Source organism: Pseudopodoces humilis, chromosome 6 (assembly GCF_049639895.1).
Source record: "Pseudopodoces humilis isolate 2021_Gansu_Grassland_sample_001 chromosome 6, ASM4963989v1, whole genome shotgun sequence".
NCBI lineage: Eukaryota > Metazoa > Chordata > Aves > Passeriformes > Paridae > Pseudopodoces > Pseudopodoces humilis.
This window is the reverse complement of record NC_142205.1, coordinates 4,062,088-4,087,440: the sequence shown is the minus strand read 5'-3', so window position 1 is coordinate 4,087,440 and position 25,353 is coordinate 4,062,088. Positions and strand designations below refer to the sequence as shown.

General features: G+C 37.5%; 1 protein-coding gene across 4 annotated transcripts in view; it reads right to left on the bottom strand.

The window, feature by feature from the left end:
- CTNNA2 (catenin alpha 2) overlaps positions 1-25,353 on the bottom strand; it is a 460,539-nt gene that overhangs the window by 7,500 nt on the left and 427,686 nt on the right. For 3 of the 4 annotated variants that reach the window (XM_014258987.2, XM_088056519.1, XM_088056520.1), the window contains 2 exons: positions 23,811-23,916; positions 21,167-21,301 (listed from right to left, as the gene is read on the bottom strand). In XM_014258987.2, coding sequence (XP_014114462.1) covers positions 21,167-21,301; positions 23,811-23,916 — 241 coding nt within the window. Of the gene's footprint in view, positions 1-8,462; positions 8,607-21,166; positions 21,302-23,810; positions 23,917-25,353 lie in introns of all 4 variants that reach the window. The other variant, XM_014258992.2, reaches the window with a different exon arrangement.

Sequence of the window (25,353 nt, the reverse complement as noted above, 5' to 3'; positions counted from 1 at the left end):
TCAACAAATGCATTTACAGTGAATAAATAATTTCTCCAATACTATTTCTATGAAAAAAAAAAAAAATTAGATTTTTTTCTTCTTGTTACCAAATATAACCTAAGTTATTTCCTCAGTATTTAACATTTAATTAATTATCTTGTTGCATTCCTTTCAGAATTTAATGGGGGAAATTATTTTTAACCCACAACAAAAAAAAACTCTCAGAAATGTTTAATTTTCTTTTTCTGCTCATTATCTGCCATTTCACAGTAGGAAAAAAGATGCCAAACCAGTACGATTCTTACCACTCACCAGAAACTCTGTAAGGACAAGCAATCCTTTTTTAAAAATTTTTAAAATTCAATTGCTTTAGCAGGCTTTTTCATGCTACAGCACTGCCTCAGAACTTTCAGAGTCTGTTGCTGAATTAAAGTATTTCACAACAATCTGAATGCTAAAATATCTGGAAAAACTCTACAGCACAGGGAAGAAAACCTCAGTGAATAAAGCTAAAGGACTTTTGTAGATGGGACAGGCTTTCACTCCACAAATTTGCCTGTTTGTACCACACATTTTCTTTGCTAAGGTTGAAGGCAGAGGAAGAAACAATTTCTACATCAATCCACAACTGAGAAACATGGGAATGAGTCTCCTGCCATGATGATTTGAGGGCTTTTCCTTCCAAATATTCCTCATTCTGCACAGAACGAATATCTGGAGGATGATGCCAAGGGTGGAATGTCCTGGACAAAGGGCAGGATTGTCTAATGGCCATCACAACTCCAACACTACCTGAAGCAAACTTGGCACAACCACATTTACAATTTCAAAACCATTCTGCCCCATGGAATTTTCTCCAAGTTCTTGGATAATTAACAGGAAATAGAATTTTGTATGACTGATTTAAACCTAATATTTAACAAGATAAAACGTCTGCAGCAAGATGAAGTCCAAACCCTATCTGATGGGAGATGCAACCTCCAACTATAACTAAAAATATTTTAAATTGCCAGGAGGATTTTTGAAGAAAATTAGAGTAGCAAGTCTGTCAAAACTCAGTATCAAGCCCAATAAAAAAGCAGTTTACACTAATTTACACAGGGATTCACATGCCTTGAGTCTACCCAAGACACAACATTGTCTGAACCTGATGTCACAGAAAAGCACAGACAGGTCTGTCAAAAACATCAGTACAAATTTCCATTATCATATCAAATTGCAGCTAAATCTGAAGAAAAAGGGAAATAGAGGATATCTAACTAATCTGTGCTACTGATCTCCCTGTTCCCAACTGGAGTTCTGACTTGTAATTTGAGGACAGAAATAAATTTTAAAAGCCCAAAATAATCTAGTGCTGTTTCAAGCTGACTTTTAGGAGCAAATCTTTTGTTCTTTTTCTAAAGAACAATAAAAAGAAAAAACATGTCTTTCTAAGACTCTTACCTGAAAGGAGTCCAAATCATGTCTGGTTGGCTGGAAATTGTACTCAGTGATAAAATGCAGGAGACTTTGGATACAAAAAAAAAAATCAATAAAGCACAGAAACACTCTATGCTTTACACGAATAAATGTGTTATCTCCTGCTATTCCTCCTGATTTTGTCTCAAAGAAAACAAAATGAAAAGCAGCATAAAGCAGGATTTAAGATTGCAATGCTGAGAAATGTGCTATTTCCCCAAATTCTTTTTTAATTTGTGCAAATGTCAGAGTGGTATCTGTATGTGATTTATCTCCATGTCTTCAGCGGTGAGGATCTGCCAGTTTTTGAGGCAAATCTGCTCCTTCAGCTACTTTCCAATCTCTAAAGTCATGCTTGCCAGGTCAGCACAGCAGCACTTTGAAGATAAGTGCTCCATGGGCACAGCTGGCTTTTCTCAGGAAAGGGCTTGGAAAATGCATCAAACACATCAGAATAAATAAAATAAAATTAAACCTTGTTGTAGAATGGAAGATGATACCAGGACAAGTATCTCTTGCTTCCTAATGTTTGCCTGCTGTTGCTCATGTATATTTTATGTCTTGTAGAAGCAGATAAAGGCTTCGATCATTCAAGATATTGATCATTTTTGAGGTGCTAAAAGGATTTTACCCCCTTGAAGCTGAGGGTCCTCCCAGTGTTGCTCAATTCAATCTGTGAAAACATTCCTTTCTCTGTTTGATTCCCTGAGCACTTTTCAGCACTTGTGCAGTGTGCAACAACAACAAAAAAATAATCAAAACTCCACAATAGACTTCAAGGGAAAGCTCTATTTCAGTCAGACAGAGCTGGCTTTATCATATATAACAAATAATTTCTAATGGAAAATTCTATAATTTATACCATATAAATTATTCATTCTTAACTGTTCTATTTATTTGGCCAACTCAATAAATGGTTAAACAATATTCAGTAACTAAGGAGAGTTCCCTACTAGAAGGAATTTTTCCCTAGTCAATTACTGAACAAACTATTTGTAAATGCATCTGTTCATTATATTTTTAACTTTAGCTAACACTAAATGTCATTAAAAACCATTTAAACAGGTAACAATTACCTGTTCTTACTTACTGCAAGCAAATGAAACCAGAACAAAACAGAAACATTTGTAAAGGCTGTTGCAATTCACGGTGAAAGAACAAGCAAAGATGACAGCAAATTGAGAATAAACGGTAATGAATAAAATCTTGTTCTGAATTCTAAAGGCTCATTTTTATTACTCAGGTTTTATTATGCAAATATTCTTTAAGGATGAAAAGATCCTTTTGAGGTCATCTTGTGCAATGCCCTGTTGAAAATTTGACTTACATGAGGTTGTTCTAGATTTTGCTGAAATTCGAGTATGTCCAAGGATGGACAATTCCACATCTCTGGACTAGAGAATTCCACCCTGCACTTGAATTTCACTACCCTCCAGTTAAAATTTTTTACCTTATATCTTATTGGTATTTCCCACGTGAAAACTTGTTTTTACTGATTTTTGTGTCCTTATGACCATGCAACCCTGACATGTCTGGATCTGGTTCTTCTAAACCCTCCTCAGAGGTAGTTGAAGACAACAATGTCCTCTCTGAGCCTTCTCTGTACACCTGCAAATTCATCTACGAACTGTGTAGGTGATGTTGGCAATTTCATTTTCACTGCTACGAGAGCAAGTGTCCCACCAAATGGGGAAAAAAATGAGTAATAGTAGAAAAGGAGGAAAAAAATACAATTTTTTGACAAATTTTTAATAGCTCACTGAAATTGTTTAAGTCTAATACTACTCTCTTCTGAAAATACTTGTGTTAGAGATTACAAATTTACCTGGAGTCTCTTTTCCTTTGCAGTACTTAAGGTAGTATTTTCCCTGATTACGAAATGCAGAAGTACTGATATTCTCAATGATTCAAATAATCCAAACGGTTCCTGTGCTTTTCACCTCAGGACATCCACAAAACAAATTAATTCAAGCACACCTCCAAATCTTACCATTATTCCAGAATTCACATTAAGGAGATGAAGGTATAGACTTCAGAAGAAGTGAAATGTATAAGTGAAATGTATAGTGAAATGAAAAAGCATTTTCAGAGGCTCATTTCTTATAAAGTTCTTATTTAAATAGCGTACATTAGTCATGGTTACCTACAGACTTGACTGCACTTGGTTAGCATCAGAAAAATTCAGAGTGAGTGTCTTTAAATATTAGTCATGATCCACTGTGACTGGTGTCACTTGAACCCCCAGAATTTTTTCAGATGCCTCTTACTGAGCAATTTCTCTAGGAATGAAAGCAGGAAAAATAGGGCTGTTCCTAAAATCCACTGATTTGGTGTGTTTTGTGACTGAGTCAAAGTGTTCAGAGTTTTCATTTCTATAAATTAGGTGCCATCCTGCACTCAATCTACTTAATTCCAGGTTCTGGACCAAAGGATTCCAGACTCCTTTTGTGCTTGGTGAAGAAGACCAGGAACCATGAAGCACTGGAGATCTTTCATGGGTTCTTTCTCTCTGGAGATGGGCCAGAGCACTTCACCTTTTGAACTCAGTTTAGAGATCCCAAATTGCATTTGAATCCTACAGACAGTGCAGTGAATGTGTACAGGTGCTCAACATCTGCAAAAAAACCTATCTTTGGATTTGACCTAGTGGTCCAAGAATTCAAACAACTTAATGTTTTTTGGACTGTTTTTCTTAATTGTCTCTTGGTCCCCAAAAATGTCAAGTGGGCGAAACCCTCGAACTACAAGACATACAAATCTCTCCAGCCTCCAGAAGCTAAAGAGATCAGAGCATCAAGACAGGAAATGTACAGAGATAAATGTTCCTTAATAAGCAATTTAAAAATTTCTGTTCAGAAAAAAATGAGGCATCAGATAGTTCACAGAAAGTTGAATTTACTTACATATCAATATAAACCCTCAAAAGAAGCCCAAGGTGAATCTTTCTGACTCTGCACACACAATTTAATTCACCTGCTTATGGCTCTGTGTTTTTTAAGGTATTACCAGTCTAAGCAGTTGTCAGTGTCTACCTGAAATAAGAATCTCTGCCCTCTGGAAATGGCTCTTGAGTTCCACATCAAGGAAGGCTGGAGTGAAAATCTCAGATGCAGATGTTTACACTTGGCTAAATGAGTCAGTATTCACACAGCAATAGAGATGAGAGCAAAAACCTCTTCATAATTCAATTTAAATCTTTCTGAATAATAAAATAATCAGTTTCCATTACACCAGAGACCTACTCTCATATTTTTGCACAGCTTGAGTGGGGCAGCCTCCCACTGTTACTGCAGGATTTCTTTCTAATTCTATCTTTTTCAAACCATACTTAACTTGGGTGAAGTCTTTTCCCTGTTGTTTTTTTTGGGGGGGAAGGGGATAGCAGTATTTGTGGTTCCGTTTTTTGGGGGGAGGTTGTTTTGTTGTTTTTGGTTGGTTGGTTGATTTTGGTTTTTATTTTAATTTGGCCATCCAGAGTGGAAACTGGAATATCAAGTGGAAGACAGAGAAATGCTGGTCTTGAGCATTAACTGAGTTATGAAGAAGTATGTAGTGCTTGAAACCCATCGTGATTCTGTAGATCTCTTCTGCCTTGAGTGTGGCTCAGCATTATTTGTAGAAAGGAAATAATGACAATATTTACTTGTGTTTTCAGTTTTACCAGGGTTCACCATGTGTTTGCTTTGAGACACTCAGATAGGACTGATAAAAATCCAAGGGATTATGATTTAAGATAATTATGTTTAATGTCTTTGAGTGCAACTGTCCCAGGTTCAGAAAGTCCAGGGTGTTAAGGCAGTCCTGGTTTCCTCCATCCACTACACTCAGTTCAAGTGCTACAGAGCATTTGTGTAATAAATTCAAACAGGCTGAGGTCGAGGTTTGAGAGGACTGAAATTTAAATCAACATGAAGAGTCCTTTAAAATGTGTGCACTGTCATTGTGACTTCTCCTGCTCAGGCAAGATTAAATCCACACAATTCGTGTTGAGGCAATGGTGTTAAACCAGCCCAAAACTGCAAGAGTAAGTAAGAGAGGGCAGGGGGAGAAGCATCTCTTTGCCAGCTGACACGGTTTGGGAACAGATGGTGCATTTCACAGCTCTCCCTCACTTCTCACAGAGAAAAAGAAGGTAAGAACCAACCCACAAAGTTTTAATTCAACTTGTGAGAGAAAGCAGCCTGGCAAACAGAGAAAAATTGAGAATTTCACATAGCTGCTTTAATGCTTGATCCCTGTAGATGATCTTACATCATTAAACTATTGCTCACCCTTTGCCATTATGCCTGAGGAATAAAGCTTTCATTTAAATATTGATGTCCTTAAATATATAGGTGTAAATAGACTAGTTAATATACTGGGTTTTGAGATGATTATACACAACGTGCTTGCAATACTGCATCAAAAATTAACTTTCAGATTTTTTAGTAATTTATGAAGATTTAAATCATTTGAATTAGCATGTATTGGAAGAAATTTCTCAGATATTTGCTTTAAAATTTTCATATTAAACACTAAATAAAGTCAGCTGAAATCTAGGCCTTAAAATATTTTAATGTAATGTGATGTTCATGTAAATAATATTAAACAAACTTCGTAATTGACTAAATACATATTTAAACCTAGGCTGTAAAATGTAGGAATCTGTGCACTTCAGACATTATAATATTTTTTTTTTAATCATAGCTGCCAGTAAAATAATTTAACAGGGGAATTAGCTCAGTAAATGTAGCATTAGTTTATTTATTCTCCCAATGTTAAGCAACCAGCCAAACTCACAGACTCACGGCCTGGGGTTACCTGGACAAAAATTTGTTATTAGAATTGGCCCAGATAGATTTCAGGTTAATTATTGGAACAGTTCATGCAATTTGGAATATCATTCCCTCTACAAACTCCCCACTATACAGAAGTCAACCAACTGCTAGTTTGCTCATCTTACAAGATAAATTTAGAATGCAAATTTCTCTGGATTCAAAGTAATCTGCTGACATCTCTGTTCCACGAGATCCCCTCAGTGCTGATCACTGTCCCTAATTCTCCATCATTATTGAATGACACCAATTCTGATTCCCTTTTCCCAATACTTACACCAGTCTTGAAAAGTTTCTATGCCACCAAAATGCTTTTGTATCACTGAAGTGAGTTTAGGGCACTGTACAGTTGCTCTTTGTGTTTTATGAATTCCATGCAAAAACTGAAGTCTCCTGCATTATGCAAGAATAATTATGTGCTTAGGCAATTTGATAAACTCATCAGCAAAGAATGTGCTTAGGATCTAAATAAAATTTTACCTCCAAGCATTTGCCTCTGAAAAGAACAAACTCCAAAACATCTTTAAGAGCTGCAATTCCCATAAAGTTTTCCCAGTGAAACAGAGACTGACTAACCTGTTTTTCCTTTTTTGAAAAGATTAAAGTTTGCTGGGGAAGCTAAATTTGCTGGGCAAGTTTGTGGCTTTGCAAAGGAAGATTTGGAGATTTCAGTGTTCGGTTTACCAAAGGAATGAACAGTAGCAATAAAACACCTTGTGCACATTATTCAAAGCTAGAAAAGCTACCACCTGTCAGGGAGACATTTTTATATTCTTTATCATTATTTTTCTCTTTGACAGGGAGGGAAACAACCATTTGTGAGAGTTTTGGTAGATAGCTTTGTAAACAAGACTCTCAACCTCCCAGAACTCCATTTAGATGTCCTGTGCATTGATACAAAGAGCATTCCTGAGTCATCAGGGAGGAATATCTATCCATCACTGTGGACCAATTCCCAGCAATGCCACTGACCAGAAGATGGAATGTCTGCACCCTTACCCAATTGCTCAAAGCCACCTAGTCATCTGAAAATAGAAGTACTTCATCAATCAGACTCTGAACCCCCTCTGCTGAAAAGGCTGGGACTGCGCTCTCTTCCTTTGATTTATTGAGGGCGTGTTGCTACCGTTTAGTGCCTCTCCCTGGGATATGAACAGATCCCACACAAAGCTGGTAAAGAGCTTTAAATGAACAAGAACAGCAAGATTTGCAGTATCCCCAGGGCCCAAAATCTTCATATGATCCTTCTTCTGCCCTTTAATATGAGAGCTCTGACATCTTGACAGCTTTAATAGATACCCAGGAGGCAGAACAAGAAAGGAAGGTCTTCGTAGTCCATCTTGTCTTTTTTAATGTGCTGAGGGATATTAAAACAGTGAAGCAGTAATACCTGGGGCTGAGGGAAATAGGTAACAAGACAATGCTTTAAAGTAAAATAGTAACATTTAGGTAGTGAGACAAAAAACACACCAAGAAATTCAGTCAGCAGCATCCCTGCCCATCTCAAGTTCTTATCAAAGAAAAAAAAAAAATCAAATGCTTTGATTTATAATTTCAAAGGTTAAGTCTGAGTTACATCTCTTCTGGGTTTTCTGCTTAATTTTATGTCTTCCACAATTTACCTTTGAATTTTATTTCATCTATGAAAAAGGTCTTATAATTGGCTTATTATCAACACACAGCTTCATAAATATTCTGGATAAAGTGAATAAAAACAGTAATAGAGAATATAAAAAAAAGAAATCCTGTCCCATATAAACAGCCATTATCCACAGTTAATAATGATAAATATAAAAATAACATCATCTATCTTTAATCATAAAGAACTTCAGGAAAACTATGGCCCGGCACCGTAATTAAACACTGTAATTAAATTAATGGAAGTTTAGCAACTGAGTTCAAGGGGACCAGAGCCTGCCTTTTCACAGGGCAAGATAAACACTGAAAGATCAGTTTAACCATCAGCCAATGGACCACCTGTGCAGAGAAACGTGGCCATTGCTTTGCGGGTGGAGTTAACTCTGGGACTTCTGGACAGGGAGGAAATGCCTCTCTGCAGGTGACTAAGACAACACATGCAATTAACTCTGTCAGTCCTGTGGTTAATTAAAAAAAAAAAGAGAAACTATCAAAAAAATCCCCCATTCTCAGGTGTCTCCCTCCACCCCCAGAGCTATAGAGACATAGATGAGACAGGAGGTTACTCACCGTTGAGGAGTCACCGCTTCCAGTCTCAAGCGTAGCTCCCTCAGCACAGGTGGGTGGGTGGGTGGAAAGTTGACTAGCCCTGCCCCCATCTATGACATCACACTCTACCTCATAAAAGGTAGTGAAAGTGCTCTGAACTCCAGTCTGATTTCCGAGAGATACAGAAAAGAGATAGTGAGAGAGAGAGCAAGAGAAATATTGTGCCGTAGCGTAGAGGTGAGGAGAGGGGAACGTGTGCTGAAGGAGCTATGCTTGGCCAAGGACACAGGGCCTCCTCCACGATGAGTAACCCCACTGGCTGGGGGTTCCTCTCACTCCTTCTCACAGCACAGGCTCAGCCTGCCGGCCCCACGGGGCTCATTCAAAAGGGGAACGTTTTTGGCATCACTTGATGACAACCAGAGAGGACAGAAAGCTCTATCCCAATTAAACGCTGGCTGACATCAGATCAGGCATGAATTTGGTCAATAGATTCCCAAGTGACTCTATTTTATGTGTGGTTTTGTACAGCCAAACTACACAAAAACATCCACACCAGTGCTAGCAGCTAAAATTCCGGTGATTGCAACAGGAATTACATTTGTGCTCCCCCATGTGGGATAAACATCCAGCTCACACCTGTGGATTGACCCTTGAGTAGAGTAATCCAGAGGGTTGGGCCTCCTACACCACTGCATGAGGGAGGTCAGCAAAAGAAATTTAGTTTTCTTGCATTGAAAATGAGAATTGACAAACTGTGCTGAAAGAACAAGTGAGGGAAGTATAAAAATTCTGGGCATTCATTTATTTACAGAGCACACTTTCAAGTGAAATATCAATAAAATTGTAAAGAGGTGATGTTTTTAAAGATGTAAATTTTTAGACAATGACAGCTATACAGGCTGAGGCACACTTTTTTTCAAACAACATCCCAAGGACTGAAACTGGAGGACTTAAAATGGGATATTCAGTCTACTTTATTGTAAATGGTATTTTTATCATCCAAATTCTGGAAAAGCAGGTTTGGGACTAAACATAATTGCTTATATTATCCACTGGGATTTTCTTAATAACCTAGATGTAGACTAAAATTGAAAAAAAATATATAATATAATTTTTTTCCTGCTGCTACACCTAACTCCATTTAAACTGCTCAGAGAGTGGGGGGCTATGCAAGTAAAGACTGCTAGTGTAAGAGCCTGCCTTTTGGAAGAGAAAAAATAAATACTCCTTAAATGGCTTTTAATGTTATGTATTATAAGCACATGGAGTTAATATTGATGCTTTCCCTCAGGCTTTTTGGGGCTACAAGGTTCATGTGAATTGTAATCTAATCATGATTAGTTTTTCTGTCTTAATAATGACTAATTGCATTCCCTGCTCTGTCAGTGTGTTCTTTGTTTTTCTCTTTCCTTCTACTGAAAAAAGGAAGTGTGTGACTCATGTCTAGTACCAGTCACTCCACCTAACAACAGAGTCAAGCATTTTCTTTCTTCACCTTCAAAACTTCCATCATCACGGTTATCCTGCAGTATTTGCAGATGTTGCTTTAAAGCAGTGCGTTTGTGGAATTAAAAACTCAACAAATGGGTGCCCAGTGGGCGAAATGAAGAGTTATTGTGGCTGTTAGAGATGAGATGTAACTGCAGGAACACAATGCAAAACTAGGCTGCAGCTGAGGAGTGCTAAGTGATGAATGATAGTGCTGCTCATAATTTATTTTCTTTTTACATCATCTCTTGATTACAAACTATTTGCATGTTTGAAGACAAAGAGGAAGAAAACCTCCTCTGGTCCCCTGTATTGCATCAACTCCTTATTAATATTTATGTCTAATGGCCTGCTAAAGAAAAAAATCCAATTTTTAAAGGCTTTTATGGTAAAAAGTACCAAGCAGTATTCAGTGAATTCATAACTTAGGTAACCTATGGCTTGACTACTGCACCACAGTTGTTTTTGCCAAATAAAGTAGGAACATATTTCAAACTCCTGTGACCACCAGACCTGATGAAGCCTATGTGAGGTTGCTCCTTCTGATGAAGAGAAGGATGTTCAGAGGATATAACTTTATATATCAGAAAAATTACACATGTAACAGCAGTTCTAAGATCTTCTAAAGAGAGAGTTTAGAGAGATAAAGAGTTAAATTGTCTTTTATGGGGATGAAACATATAGAAGAAGCACAATTAAATCCTGAAAGACTGAGAATGACCAAGGATATTCTCCAGCAAAAAGATAAGAAATATGGGAAATTCCACCATGATAATGTGATATAAACAGTTCAATAGATTGGGTGACAGAACATATGCAAGATGGCATTTTGGGGCTAGTACTACTTAAACCTGAAATTTGGTTTTCACTTGCTTAGTATGATATCTATAGTTGATAAAGAGAATATTAAGTGAAGAGCAAAGCTAAGACTAAGCTGTGCACATAAACACATTACTGAATAAAAGCAAAGAAAGAATACACCTCATGAAAGCATTTTTAAAATGTATATTCATTCAAGAAAGTGCAGAAATCTTCCAAATGCTCCAAGGAACACAATTAAGATTAACTGAATGAATGAATGGAAAGGCTAAGAGACAGTAAATGAAGACTTTAATATTGAGTATTTTCCTGTGGGATGTAAGTTAAGCCTAACCACATAAGAAAACTCTGTAAATGCTGGTCAAGTAATTGATTTAATCACTTGCACCCAGGTACCAAAAATCAGCTTCAAGCAAGGGTCCATGTTTAGTCTGACCTCAAAGATCTGATGGAAAAAAAAAATCCCAATGTGCTTTCTTTCTTGCTTAAAAGGATGAATTCGTAGTGGGAAGGGCAGGCACCACACAGGTACCTCTGGGTGCTGTCTGTGAAGTTTGAGCACACAGAACCAGCCCTGCAGAAATGTTATCCAGACTGATACAGACACAGAAGGTAAAAAAGGATGGATTGTAAAGAATTGAAACGAGAGCTGGAAAAGGCCATGTAAAAATGCCAAAGTGACACACATCATAAAAACTCTGAGAGCTTAACACAGGCACACCTCTGACCCAAAGAGGGCTGGCTGCTGTAGGGCATCAGCGGGATGGATAAGTGGGAAAATCCTTTTTGTACATTATCTGTCATAGTTAAGGAATGATGAAATACAGAAGCTGAGTAAAGCTGTAACTTCTCTAATTTATTGACAATGGAGATGTTGGACCTAGTTGCAGGTCTAAAAAGGGGATGAAAATGTTTCTGTAGTCTTTTGGCTCAGATATTGATGCTCTAATCCAGTTTTACAGAATTCTGATTTGGTCTTTGATGAGATTTAGGACACATTGCTTTTATACTTCATCTCAGTTTCTAGACATACTATTACCTACCTGGTAACCCAGTTCACAAGGTTTTGATGATGTATTAGTGTCAGAATCAGAAAGAAGCGATGTTATAAGAAAGCTTTTGAGAATATCTAACAGTAAGAGATTAGGATTGATTTTTCTGATACTGGATAGTGTTTTACTTTGACTTCATATCAATGTCTTAATTACACTATACAAAACAAACCCTTTTTGTTGAAGCAGCTGCTTATCAGTCCTGTAAGATTAGATGTGATAACAGAACTATTCTTTCTTTGCTTCTATGAGGTACATAAATAATAATTTTAATAAAAATATGTCCCAAGTGTGGAAGAAAATATTTCAGAGGTTAAAGATAGAAGGCTACTTATAACCTTCCTCGCTCAGTTAGCTCTCTTCCTAAAGGCAATTATGACCTCCCTCACTTAATGAAAACAACTCTTTTGTGGATTTTATTAAAAATTTTGTTATAAACTGTTCTGTTCAGTATTTGCAGTTGATTTTGGTCAGGCTGGAAAAATCTGCTGATGTTTTCCCTTGAGGGCACATCTTCTTGTCTGTGAGTAGTTCTATGTGTGTGTTACTCATCTGCAGCTCTGGTTGTCAAGAAATACAATTACAGTCAAAGTAACTGATAATTCTGAGCTATAGTTGTTATTCTTTTAATATCTGCAAAAGTACCATCTGATAGTACTTTTAGAAGTGGGATTTAAGGTCACCACTTTCCAACTCAAGGAGTTAAATAATTGCAAGAACTACAAAGTGTACTTCTGTATAAGAAACACAACCCAAAATCTCCTATTATGTGTTAAATCTGTCATTATGGAAATTTAGTCTCCGTAATTCCATGTGCAAGAAACAAACCTCATGTTCATTTATGGCCTTGGGATGAACCTATTAGCAAATCTATGCTGTGCATTAGGGAGGCCAACTGAAAATGCCCCAGGGGAAAGGAATTCTTATTTAACACAAAATGGTGACGCTTGGTCCCAAACCATCTCTTTTAAAGGCAGTAAGAAAGAAAAATAAGTGAATATAAGATAGCACTAAAGTCCTCTCTTTATAGTAATTCCTACAGGAATAATCCTTTGGGACCATATCTTAGGGTGTGTTAGAATGGTCTTTGAGCCCTGCTAATTATTGCAGGGCTGGTGTAATTCCTGTATCACAAAGCCATTATATTCCCATTTTCTTCTCAGCTCATTCAGCATGGCCTGGAATAGGAAAACAGGCTGAAGTGAAGCTGTAACTACTGTAGCAGGCAAGCTTTGAATGTTTTTAAAGCAAATGCACTATGTAATGAAGCACATACATTTTTCCTTCAATTCTCTAAGCTTTTTCTACGATCATATTTGTTTCAAGTCTCAGTCTTGAATTTGTAACATTTCACACTGTTTTCAAGGAATTAAATGGTTTGATATTGTTTGGTATCAGAAATGCTTTTCTTTGCAGAAAATTGTTCTAATGAGAAATTTCAATAAATTTAATTTTCAAAAATGCATGAATATTAGTCACTTGATAGAGCACAAGAGCATGTTCCCCCGAGCCAAAATGCTTCTTAATAAGGATAAAAGTCTGACCTGTCTAAATTTAAACCTACTGAATGCAGACATATAGATGGTGTGTGTGCTTCTTGTCTCCATGAATATATTCTAATGAAGACAAGTGCAGTGTAATTTTGCTTTGCAAATTAAATTCTAGATAACATCTTTCCATTTATGCAGGCTGTATCGTTTCATATTTATGTGTGTTTATACATGCATTCATATAAAATGAGGTATTTTCTTAGTCCTAAAAATAGCCTTATATAAAAAAAATTGGAGCTTCAAAAGAACTGAGATTATTGCACCAAAAATATTTTCTTGTTGGCTTTTTCAGTTGTGTCTTGAGCTTTGTTCATCTGCCTTTCCTTATATAAACTCTGTCTGCCACCATCCACCTTCTTTGGAGGAACAGCCCTACACTAAAAAAAAAACCAAATTAACCTTTCCAGGGGCTTCTGCACAGTTTTTTTCTGTGGATCACAGTTATGATCCCCCTGATGCCCAAAGCTCAGGATATGCACTATCATCCACTCCAGCACCTTTTACAAAGGCACACAAAACCTGTGAACTCCCTGACACAGGAACAAGATCCTGCAGGATCTTTTACTTGAATCAAAACGCAGTACAAGCATAACTTAAAAGAGACCTCTGGAGGACTCTTGTATAACTTTTAACTTGAAACATTAGATCTTCTCAGCTGCTACACTGTCTACTCCAGGCTTGAATCCCTCCAAGGAAGCCAAGAGCATAAACTCTCTGAGCTCCTGGCCCCTTTTACTGGGCTGCAACAGGTAAGTTACGTATAATTAACTAAATTCCTGTTATTGACAGATATTTGGGAGAGGTATTGCAAATGGCTTTAGAGCCACTATTGGTGAATGTATTTATGCTTCTATTTTTTTTTTTTTTAATTAATATTTAAGATGTTTCATAGCATAATTAGGAATTCCTCTCTGTTTTAACTTTGAGAAAGCCGCAAGACAGCGCTTCCATAAAATACATCATATATAATGAATATATGACCATGAAGGATTTTACCAGCACTCATTTTGATTAACCTGCATAACTCACTGGTTCCTTCATCCTTTAGGAGTGGTAAATTTACCCAGTGCCAGGATGATAAATGTTTTATGTTACCACTTCAGCAGGTAGTCCCTTCATGGGCAGTGTACTGAGGGACACTCTGTGCCATGAGGAGTTGGAGACTCCTAAATTACTCAGTTCAAAGAAATTTGTTCCAGGTAGAGGTTTATCCAAACCTGTAGAAGTATCTATGCTTCACATAGCCATATATTTTGGAACTCAGTACACTTACTGTGGCTGTATTTCACTCTCACACGTATCAGTATATCTGCATACATTCAAACACTTATGCAGAGGTTACTAAAATATATCTCCAGCCCAAAGTGTCCAGCTAAAACATCTTTCTGGTTTTTTTCATGTCTTTAACATCTCCTAAAGCAGATGACGTGAGCTACTTGAATATAAAGTATAGATCAAGGTCTCACTTTCACTACCCAGCCCCAGCCTTCCTGTCCTGGAAGCTGTCTTTTCACAATGTCAAAACAAAGACCTTGAGGTTTCTGTTTTTTCTCCCTGCTTGTTATATTAGGAAAGTAGAGACTATTGTGGAGTTCAACCAACTTTACGATCCTGACTTCATCTCAGTCCTTTCCCAACACCGCAATTCTTTGATTTCATACTCCTATTTTGCTTTTGGTTTGTCTTTTTTGACCTGAACATTTCATATCTCCTATTTCTTTGGCTTCCTTCCTTATTATTTCCCAAGTGTTTTTCTCTACCCTCTGCTTCAACAGAATCATAGGATTAAATTACTGAAGTTGAAGGCTGAAGTTAACTTATTGAAGGCTGGAAAAGACCTCTGAGCTCACTGAGTCCATCCTATGACCCAACACCACCATGGCATTGAGTGCCTTGTCCAGCCTTGCCTTTCCAGGGACTGTGACTCCACCACCCCTCTGGGCAGCCCATTCCAATGTCTAATCACCTTTTCTATGAAGATATCCCTCCTAATGTCCAACCTAAACCTCCTCTGGCAAGCTTAAGACTGTGTCCTCTTATACTGTGGCTGTTTGCCTGGGAGATGGGGAGAATCCCCTCCCTTCCCTGCTGCCCATGGTGCTTTGGATGCAGCTCAGGGAATGTGTGGTTTTGGGGCTGCCAGTGCACATTGCTGGGTCATGTGGAGTTTCTTATCAACCAACACACCCAAGCTCTTCTTCTCAGGTCTGTCCTCAGCCCATTCTCCTCCCAGCCTGTTTGTGTCAGGGATTATTGCCCTGACCCAGCTGCAGGACCCTGCACTTGGCCTTGCTGAACTTCACCAGGTCCTTCCAGGCCCACATCTCCGGCCTGTCCAGGCCCCTCTGGATGACATCCCTCCCTTCCAGCCTGCCAGTGGCACCACACAGCTCAGTGTTGTCACTGAGCTTGCTGAGGGTGCACTTGATCCCACAGTCTGTGTCAGTGACAATGATGTTAAACAGTGCCAGTCCCACCACCAATCCCTGAGGAACACACTCGTCCCTGGTGTCCACTTGGACAGTGAGCCCTTCACTACAACTCTTTGAGTGTGACCATGCAGCCAACTCCTTATCCACTTCTCTACAGTTCAGAGACAAAGATATGTCAGCCAGTTGTTCCATTTCTATTATAAATATATAGCCAAACTAATTTTCTCACTAACTGAATAACCTTTTTGCACTCCTGAGAATTTTGACAAGAAAGAATCCAACAGTTTTGTCAAATACCAACTCTACCTTCAGGAGCCTTTCTTTCACATAATCCTCAATTCTTGCCTGGTTCAGGAGAATGAAATTCCTCCATTTACCAAACTCCAAATCAACACTTTTTCCATTCTCTTAAGTGTTTTAAATGCAAAGGTTCTCTCTGATTACCAACTTTAAACCAAAGGAAAACACCCCAGAAAGGCTTTCTGTTTCAGGGATATGAAGCACCCCATCAGTGGCTCTTCAGTAACTGCTCTTAATCAAAATTCAATGAAAGATGGGCTTGCTCACTTTTAATAACAGGTGAACTTCAAACTACCTGATTTTTCTTTGAGTCTATAGAATTAATATGTAGTGACTTGATACTTTACTGCCCACACGACACCAACTTGCTTTTACAGTATGAGGTAGTTTAGAGTGATTCAGACTTAATTAAAAGAAAAGCAGAACATTTAAACCATTTTTATTTAGATGTAAGATCCATAGGCAGAATTGATAGGGGAACTGCTGGTGAGCTCATCTGAAATAACTGCTGGATGCTCAGTTATTTTCTGATAAATAATGAGGCTCATTCATATTTGATGAGGTCTGGCTCTTATCACAGATAAACATATAATTATTTTGCAGTATATCTGTTTTTGTTCATACTGTTATGTATCCACCCTCCCAATCCAGGTGTTATATCAATTTTTGTCATGTCCTACCCAAAATTAATGGCGTGGCTCCAGCCCTTTCACCTTCCTGCTCCTGCTAAACTCCTCACTTCGATTCACCAAGCAAGAATTCCTTGATAAACTCACAATCTTAGCTACACTGTCTAGTATCTTCAACAGAATATAGGAATCCTTCTCTGGGTATCACAGTTGAGCCTATTACATTAAGATAAATAGGACTTAGAAAATAACTGGGAACTGGATCCAGCTAAAGTGTATGTTTGGAGTGTGCTTTAGCTATTGATTCCATACATTTGGACAGTGTTCAAGGGCATGTGGCTGCTACTCTGTATGACACTGCATATCTGTCTGGTTCAGGAGTTTAAGACTGGCAAATTTTCTGATAATACACCTGATTTTATCTGTAGGGCTCTAAATCAAAGCAGAACATGATAAGGAGCTGCCTTGAATAAGGGATTTTCTTCAATTCTGCTCGATCTAATTCTACAGGAAAAACTGTTGCAAATCTACCAACATAAACAAGAATTTTAAAAAATGCAAGCTCACAGCCTAAATGGATAGTAGGTAAATGAGCTGATCAGCTTCTGAGCAGCAGTAAACAGAACAAGTGGATATTTATTCTGGAATAGGAAATGAATATATAGATTTGTTTTATTGTAATTCTCTTGCTAACAAGAGGCAGACAGGAATGCTAGAAAAATAAAGCAGCCCTAGAGTTAGAAGTCTGATTTTTTTTTTTATCCAAATAAGAAACATCATTAAAAGCAACTCTATTGAGCAAAAGTAGCTCCACAAAAAGGCAAGGCCATCAGCAAGAGCTAAGTATATGTAAATGGGATTTACTTCACTGAGAGCAGTGTACTCTCAGCACCTCAGAGGATTCATTCCAATACAATACTGCGAGTGATTATGAAGCAAATATGCATTGCCTTAAATAAACCAAAGCAGGAGACAAAGCAAATTATTTTGAAGTGCTTTTACTCTGTAATTTCATTAAAGGAGGTTGTTTATTCTCAGAGGGGAACTAGAAATTGAATATTGAAATCTAAAATTACAGAAACGTGTATCTGTTTATGGACCAAGGTCAAAGAGAGTTTTACTAGGAACAAGGTTATCATCTACACAGTTAGAAATATTTTTAAAATATTTTTAATTTTTGATATTATTTTCTTTTTCTGATTTTGTCTAACATCCTCCTCACAATTTTTGCTTATTTTCTTCCCTGCAATCATTTTTTGGGTTACTCACTGAAGAAGTGGTATCAGGGTTTCCTATTTTACTTTTCAAATCTCCATTGGAATCAGGAATTAAGAGTCTCACCTTGGATCATAAAGGGCCAAGTCAACAGACAGTCTAAATTGTCTTTGCCCTCTTAGTATTACTGAGGAATTAGCTGATGTGTGCTAACTCCAAATTGCCAGGTTTTGCTTAACTGGTAAAAAAAATTTTGCTAATCCTTGCATGGAGGGAGTCTGATGGGAAAGATCAAAAGAGAAAAAAGAGCAGAGGGGAAAAGGAATGGGAGAAAGAAAAGGGAAAAACAACAGTGGGTCTTTTACTGAAATAATTTACAATTCAGGACTGTGACATTTTCTTACTTTTTGATCTGTTTTCCTATTTGCAGCAAAGTCACTGATGCCAAAAAGGACCCTTCATATGCTATGCTAGAATCATATCAATCTATAGAGGAAAAAGCAAACAAGATCAGCTTTATGCTTATTTTCAGAGGTAAACCATACTGAACTACTGATTCTCAGGGGAAAAAAAAGAAATAGAAGTTTCATCAAAAGACATACGGCACATTAAATGTTATGTACACAGTAGTTTTGAAGTTGTTGCAACATATTTTTATCTAACAAAACTGTAAGAACTGTGGGGCGGCTTTCATCTGTCTTTTAGCTTTTAATTGGTTTTATGTCTCTTTCCTTTATATATAAATATGCATACACCCACACAAAGATTCAAACATACATATGCATACATTCATTTCATTTATAAATATTGATTAATATTCTTAATAACGAAAAAAATTCAAGCAGAGATCCTACTCCCCATAACAGTTTTGAATCACAAATCATCTTTTGGATCGATCTGAATTGTCTTGTGGCTCTTTGTAAACACAGTAGTAAATTATAATATTGTAATAATTGTCATGGTGCTTGATATTTACATCAAAACATTTAAATATAGCACAATCACAGAAACTTACTTCTGTAGTCATAGGTTGGGAAGCTTGAGTTCTGGATTTCTATAGTACCTCTAACATTGTACTGTATGCAAGTTGCCAAATAATGGTATTTCATTTTAGTATAAATAAAATACTGTTTATTTGTAATTGGCTATCCAAGAGAGAATGAAGAAGAAGATGGAAGCAGAAGCAGCAAGTAGACAAGCAGATGTGGATGTGCACTTGGATACCAGACCTCTGGATAGCAAAGGAGCATACAGTACCCAGCACCCTGAAGATCAACAGCTCAGAAAACACTGTCAGGAAAGCTCTGCACTGACTGGGTCATGTCAGATCACAAGATAATGCTCTCACAAAGGGATGCACAGGAGTTCAACTCACTACACCTCCTCCTGCTCAGAGCACCAGCAGAAGAAGCAAGCTGGGCAACCTTCAAATTTTCTGTAGGTCAGTTTTACCGAGTCTTTGGAACAGACCCAAATAATTTCCGTGGCTGAAGCTCATTTTGCCTTTGACACTGACTGTGAAAACCCCACCAAACAGAAAGACAATGGTGATGGAGCCTGGGAAGCAGCGGGTGCCAACAATGCCAGACTGGAATGATGAACTCAAGCGGTTTGGCCACTTATAATTCCACAACGGATGGGGATGTTCCAGGAACGAGGAGATGCGCAAGGTTCACAATGGCTTATTCAGCATCCACAAACACTGAATAAAGAGACTCGAAAAAAGAAACACACACAACCACAAAAGCCAAGCCAGGAGAAGCACTGATTCGGGGAATTGTTTTAGAGAGATGAACATGACAAGTCAATGGGTATGAAAGGCTGGACCCAGATGGCAGGAGGTAAGAAAAGATCGTAGCAATTACGATGCGGCATAGCTGTCAGTGATACAAGGACAGATCACGCCGTTGGTGTCAGGAAAATGGAAGAGGATCTTTTCATTGCTGTGGGAAGATCAAGGTATTAAAATTACATACGTACATACGTCAAGAAGTGAAGACCAATTGCAGGACAGATACAGGAACCTTTAAGCAGCTCCTTTTAGGATTGTGTATATGACTTCAGAATGCCTGATCCAAGAAAGCCTGGCAAATGTTTAAGACCTTCTATAGTGCTTTGCAAAAAAAAAAAAATATATATATAAAAATGTTACGTGACTGAGAACACTTTCTGTGACTTCTGACATGTTTGAGGAAGACCCGTGATGTCACTGGGGAGTATCATGGATGGAATGAAGGGCACAAGTTTGTTGTCCTAATAATCTTCATACTTGATTGGGCTTAAACAATGAAAGGGTGCTTTTTCAAAACCATGTTTGGAAACAATTTTTTTTGAGCATCTTGGGTCTCACACATCACTATCATTTTGAAAACACTCAGGAGAGTGGAATATGTTACAAATTTACATACATGTGGTCTGTACTTGAGTTAGAGGATAACAGAGGTGTCATGGGGCTAAACTAGCATGAAAGAAAAGAAATCATGAAGAGCAGTCACTGCTTCTTCTTGGTTCTAGCTTACTCCCAGAGGCTCAAAGGCCAACAGAGGAGAAGGAAAAAAATATATTTTAAAAATGTAAAAAACTCAATGCTTATAGTATTACTGCTGCCTGTTTTTATTTCTACAAAAAGTTTTGTGTAAGAAGTTTGTAGTGTTCATTGAAAATAACTGCAATAACTGGGTGGTATTAGAGTATATAATCACTGTGCTTGCAATAGTACTTCAAAACAGCATATGCATCAAAATTTAAAATATTTTGCTGGCCTTCCAGAGTCTTTTGCTAAACCTAGTGTGCATTGGAACCTGAGTGAATGAATCCCATTAGTCATCACCATCTTAACAATATGCACTTCATACAGAGTTGGCTTTTGCACAGAGGAAGGAAATTACCAGTACTAACAAAGGAAAGAAGATTTATAATGAGCAAATATACAAAAGCTCCAAATAATTATAATATTCACAGCTTGGCAATGACTTTCTAGGCTATGAAATTACTTTTCTTTTGGAAGAATGAAGATTTTACAAGGTTAGTATAAACAAAGGGTAATTGGAAAATCAAATTGCTCTACACAAGTTATTGTAAGGCCTGGAATAATGGTGATAGAATTTGAAAAAAACAAAAAAAAAAAAACTTGCTTATGAATCAGTGGATTTTTGTTTTGTACATTATTGCAATCAAAAGTGCTCCCTTCCAAGTGCTACATGGGAAACAAATGGCTAAACTCAAATCCCAGCTTACCCCTGATACAATGAGTTCTCCTCCCAGGTTCTGAACTTCTGCCTTGACTTTGCTGCAGATATTGAGCTGGTGGCAGTACAGGGCAATGCGCTGCAGGTAGGCCAGCAGATCCTGCTTGCAGGCTGAGTCTGGGCACTGCACACAACACAAATACTGATTAGATGGAGCTGAGTTCATGAGATCAGAGAAAAGTAATCAGATAGTGGCAGTGTTCATGTATTAGGTAGATCTATCCCACCTTGTCTATACATGAGGTATTAGATAAAATGTGAAAAATCAAATTCTACCATTCATTTAACTCAAGATTTGTGAACTGCAACCTTCTGAAAAATGAGAAACCTCTTTATCAGCATTATGAAAATAATAACTTAAAATTATGCTCTGCATTAATTTGTGGAATTGAACTGAGCAGCCAAAAGACCAGGTTTCACTTGAAACTCCAGGTTGCCTGCTGGACATCCAAGTTAACATCCAATATAGAGCAGTTAATGTCCAGATAAACCCAGTTCTGAGTGGTTACCCCAATTCTTGTCTCCCTGACAGGTCCCCTGGATTTGTGCAGATGTTCAGAGGGTTAGATTAGGTCGAATGTGCTGTGAGGGTTTCATAATCAATAGAACCTGAAAGGGCCCCAGTACAATTTATTCATAGTCTCTGGGACTCCTAATAGAAACTGAATCATCCCTCACAATATCAACAGCATAACAAAGAACACCTTCGTAGTTAATATTCAAAGTCTTGCCTCAGGAGAACAGACCTCAGTAATTCACTCTGATGAAACAGAGCTAAAAGGGTCCTCTGCTAACAGCATGTCTCCAATAAATACTCTTTGGGGCTACCCAGTAAAGTCTGACTGACAATTCTCCTGCATAGCTTGGGGAACAAATATTCCAAATATGCCTTTTTATCACCTTACAGAGTTTATGCACAATTTAAAAAAAAATATTATCAGAGCATTTCAAGAAAAAAATACAGAATTAAATGCACATGAATCAACATCGCAGCTCCCACCTTGAGATCACTGCTCTGGCTCCAGCACCTAATGCTGGCAAGGAGTGAGTTCATGGTGAAGTAGTTGGGATATATTGTTGTCTATAATCCCAAAAGGAGTCACTTGGCTTTTTTCTCGCCCTTTAAAACTAATAATAAACAAAACTGGAGCTTCACTGTGGATGCTATAGAGCCACTCTTCCTCAGACAGTTGCCACACCTTTCAGGCATTAATCCCTAAAAGACCTCTTCTTCCTACCAGTGCCAATTTAATATAAAAATATTTACTCAATTCTTGAAGCCTATGAACTGAAAGGAATAAATTTAAAGCAATACATCTGCAGAGTTGTCAAGGCTTTAAATATAAATACCTTGGAATGAAAAAGTATAAGGGCTCCCTCAACGGAACAATAATTAAAAATGCAACTGTCCACAAAAAGTTTATATTGCATGAGGGTCTCCAGAGTTCTGTGAAATATCATTAAAGTGCAAGCATTAGAAAAAATACTTAATTCTCAAAATAATTTCACTGTTTATTAGTAGGGTTACAGTCCTCTGAAATTTAAAATGTGACTCAAGGCACTCTAAGCATAACAAGTCTCCTTCTGTTTCTTTCTTTAAAATATTCCACCTCTGCAAATACTGCAGACCAGGAATTTCATCAGCTGACAGATGGATTTCTTCTTTTTTGTGTTAAAATGAACAGATGCTACATTTGAAGGACTGGAATGGGTTAACTACAGGAAAAATGCTGCTTCTGAAGAAGACCTAAAGCCAACATTTCTGAGGTTACAGGAAAATGGGCAGCTTTGGGGTTTTTGCCACTCTGGCCCATATTCTATTGCAGGGTGATTTACACACTGTCACACCCTTACTTGAAAATGACATTTTTATTTTGAAGAGAAAGACTAGAGGCAAAGAAGTTACCAGTTCCCACTTCCAGCAAATTTTCTCTTGATGACAATGAAATGAAAGAAACTGTAGGAAATTTACAAAGGGAAAAATAGTGAAATTTAATTTGCCTGAATCTAAAATTAGCTATGTAGGACCCGGATTTGAAATTTGGCTCTTGACTTTTAATATGATTCTTCCTCTTGCTCTCCAGATGAATAGATAATCCAATCTGAAAATATATATACAGCAAAGTCACCTGTCCAGCTGTGGTATGGATTTTGTAAAGGAAGTGAGGACACAGTCCCCACAACATGCACAATACACTGAGGCAAACAAGAAAATAGGGAGTCAGAGAACCTGGAAGGAGTAAAATGCCAAATCAAGGGAAAATTGCTGGAAGAGTGAACTGAAAAGAATCTAAGGATTCCTAGGCACTTGGCAAAGGGAATGGAGCATACAAATCCTTACTGCTTTTTTAACTGCAAATACATTTTGGATGTGATATCTCATAGGTCTTTTCCAACCTGAAAGAGCCTCTACCTAGTTCTAAATGTCTAACATTTCTGAGCTTTGGAGAGACTCATTTATGCCTTTCCTGTTCTGCAAAATGCTGATGGGTCTAGAAGAACCAAGGTCTACCCAATGGGAAGATCAGGATCCAGACTCTCAACAGGTAATTTTCTGGTGAGACAGACTTTTCCTGCATAAGGGCAACTCATCCATAGAGGTTATGTTGTGTTTCAGCTCATTCTGGGGCTACCTGATCAGCAACTGCCCGTGCCAATTTGTCCATCCTGGATCCTGCCTCTGCAATCTTCTTGGCTGCATTGATGACATCGGATGTGTTCTTCAGGGGGCCTTTCCCTCTGTGAAACACAATTACCCACAATCTCAATAAATCACGAAAGGCAACGGTTTTAGTGACCCTGTTCAGTGCTTGATTTTAAAATAGCAACACAAATGTCTTCTTAATTTATTACAATTTTGCCTTTTAAGTACTTTATAGTACAGCTTGATTAAGAAGTCTGTCTGCTGTATTTCCTCTCCTTTACAAAATGCCTCATTGGCAATTTAGTCCGATGGTGCCTTCAAGCACATGAGCTGTACTTAATAGTATATGCATTTTTAAGTGCTCATTAAGCCAGTGTTGTTCCTGGAATACACAACTATTTCAAAACTATGTGATTCCCAAGCCAGTGCTAAATGTTCAGCCCATCATGTCTAGAGCAAGACTGTCACATTTTATAAAGCCTTTTTTTGGTAGATTTTTTTGTTGGAAAATAAAGAGAGGTGAAGCATAATCATTATCTTACACACTTGAATGTTACACTTAAAATATGTATAATTAGATTTAAGCCTGATCTTTAGCTATATTTTTAAGATGATGCACAAAATTCTGATTTAATCATTAAAGCTACCAAAACATATTAAGAGAAAAGGTCTCCACAGACTTTCCTGAGTTTGCTTCAGACTCAAAACTTTAATCCTGCTTGTACCAATAAAATTGCTGCTGCTCCTGAGAAAGTCACAGCTGGAAGTGATTTCATTTTCCATTCTTTAATGTGGCAAATCACAATATGATCAAACTTTTTTTTTTAAATGGGACAGAACACATTTTTTCTAAGCACAACATTACATTATCTTTGGATATTTTTTTTAATCTATAATGGCAAGAATAACATGCTGAAACATATTTCCATTTTAATCTTCTTTCCAGACTTTCATTACCACCTTAAACAGATGAAACACAAGTATCCCACTTCAGGTGAACTTAAAGTGCAGCAAAAAATACTTCTTGGTGACCTCATGTGCATCTACATTACATGAGCAGTTCTGATTGTCACAAACTCCATGCATTTGAAAAATTACTTTATTCTAACACTGCTGAGGTTACAGCCAACCAAAGAGGTGTGAAAGGCTTGTTTCTGTTTTAATGGAATATATTAAACAACTTGTTATTGAATCCGATGCAGACAGAGGTGCACTTTGATTTTTTTTTTAATGTACTTCAAATGTGTCAGTAGTTTTTATCTCATTCTCAAATTAGTTTTTTTCTTTTGATGCTAGAAAATATAATTATAAAACTTTCCATTTCATGTTCAATATATCAAAGGTTGTCCAGGAGGTTGCAGAAACTGTGAATATTCTGGGCTGCTGCTTTAGGTCATAATTTCTTCCTTCCATGACACAATGACACTGTTTGAGCAGATTGCACTCTATTTTTTGCTGGCAGAAGGATCAGAGACACCAAGACAATACAAATACAAAAGTAACACAGAATTCTCTAAAATATCCTCTCCATC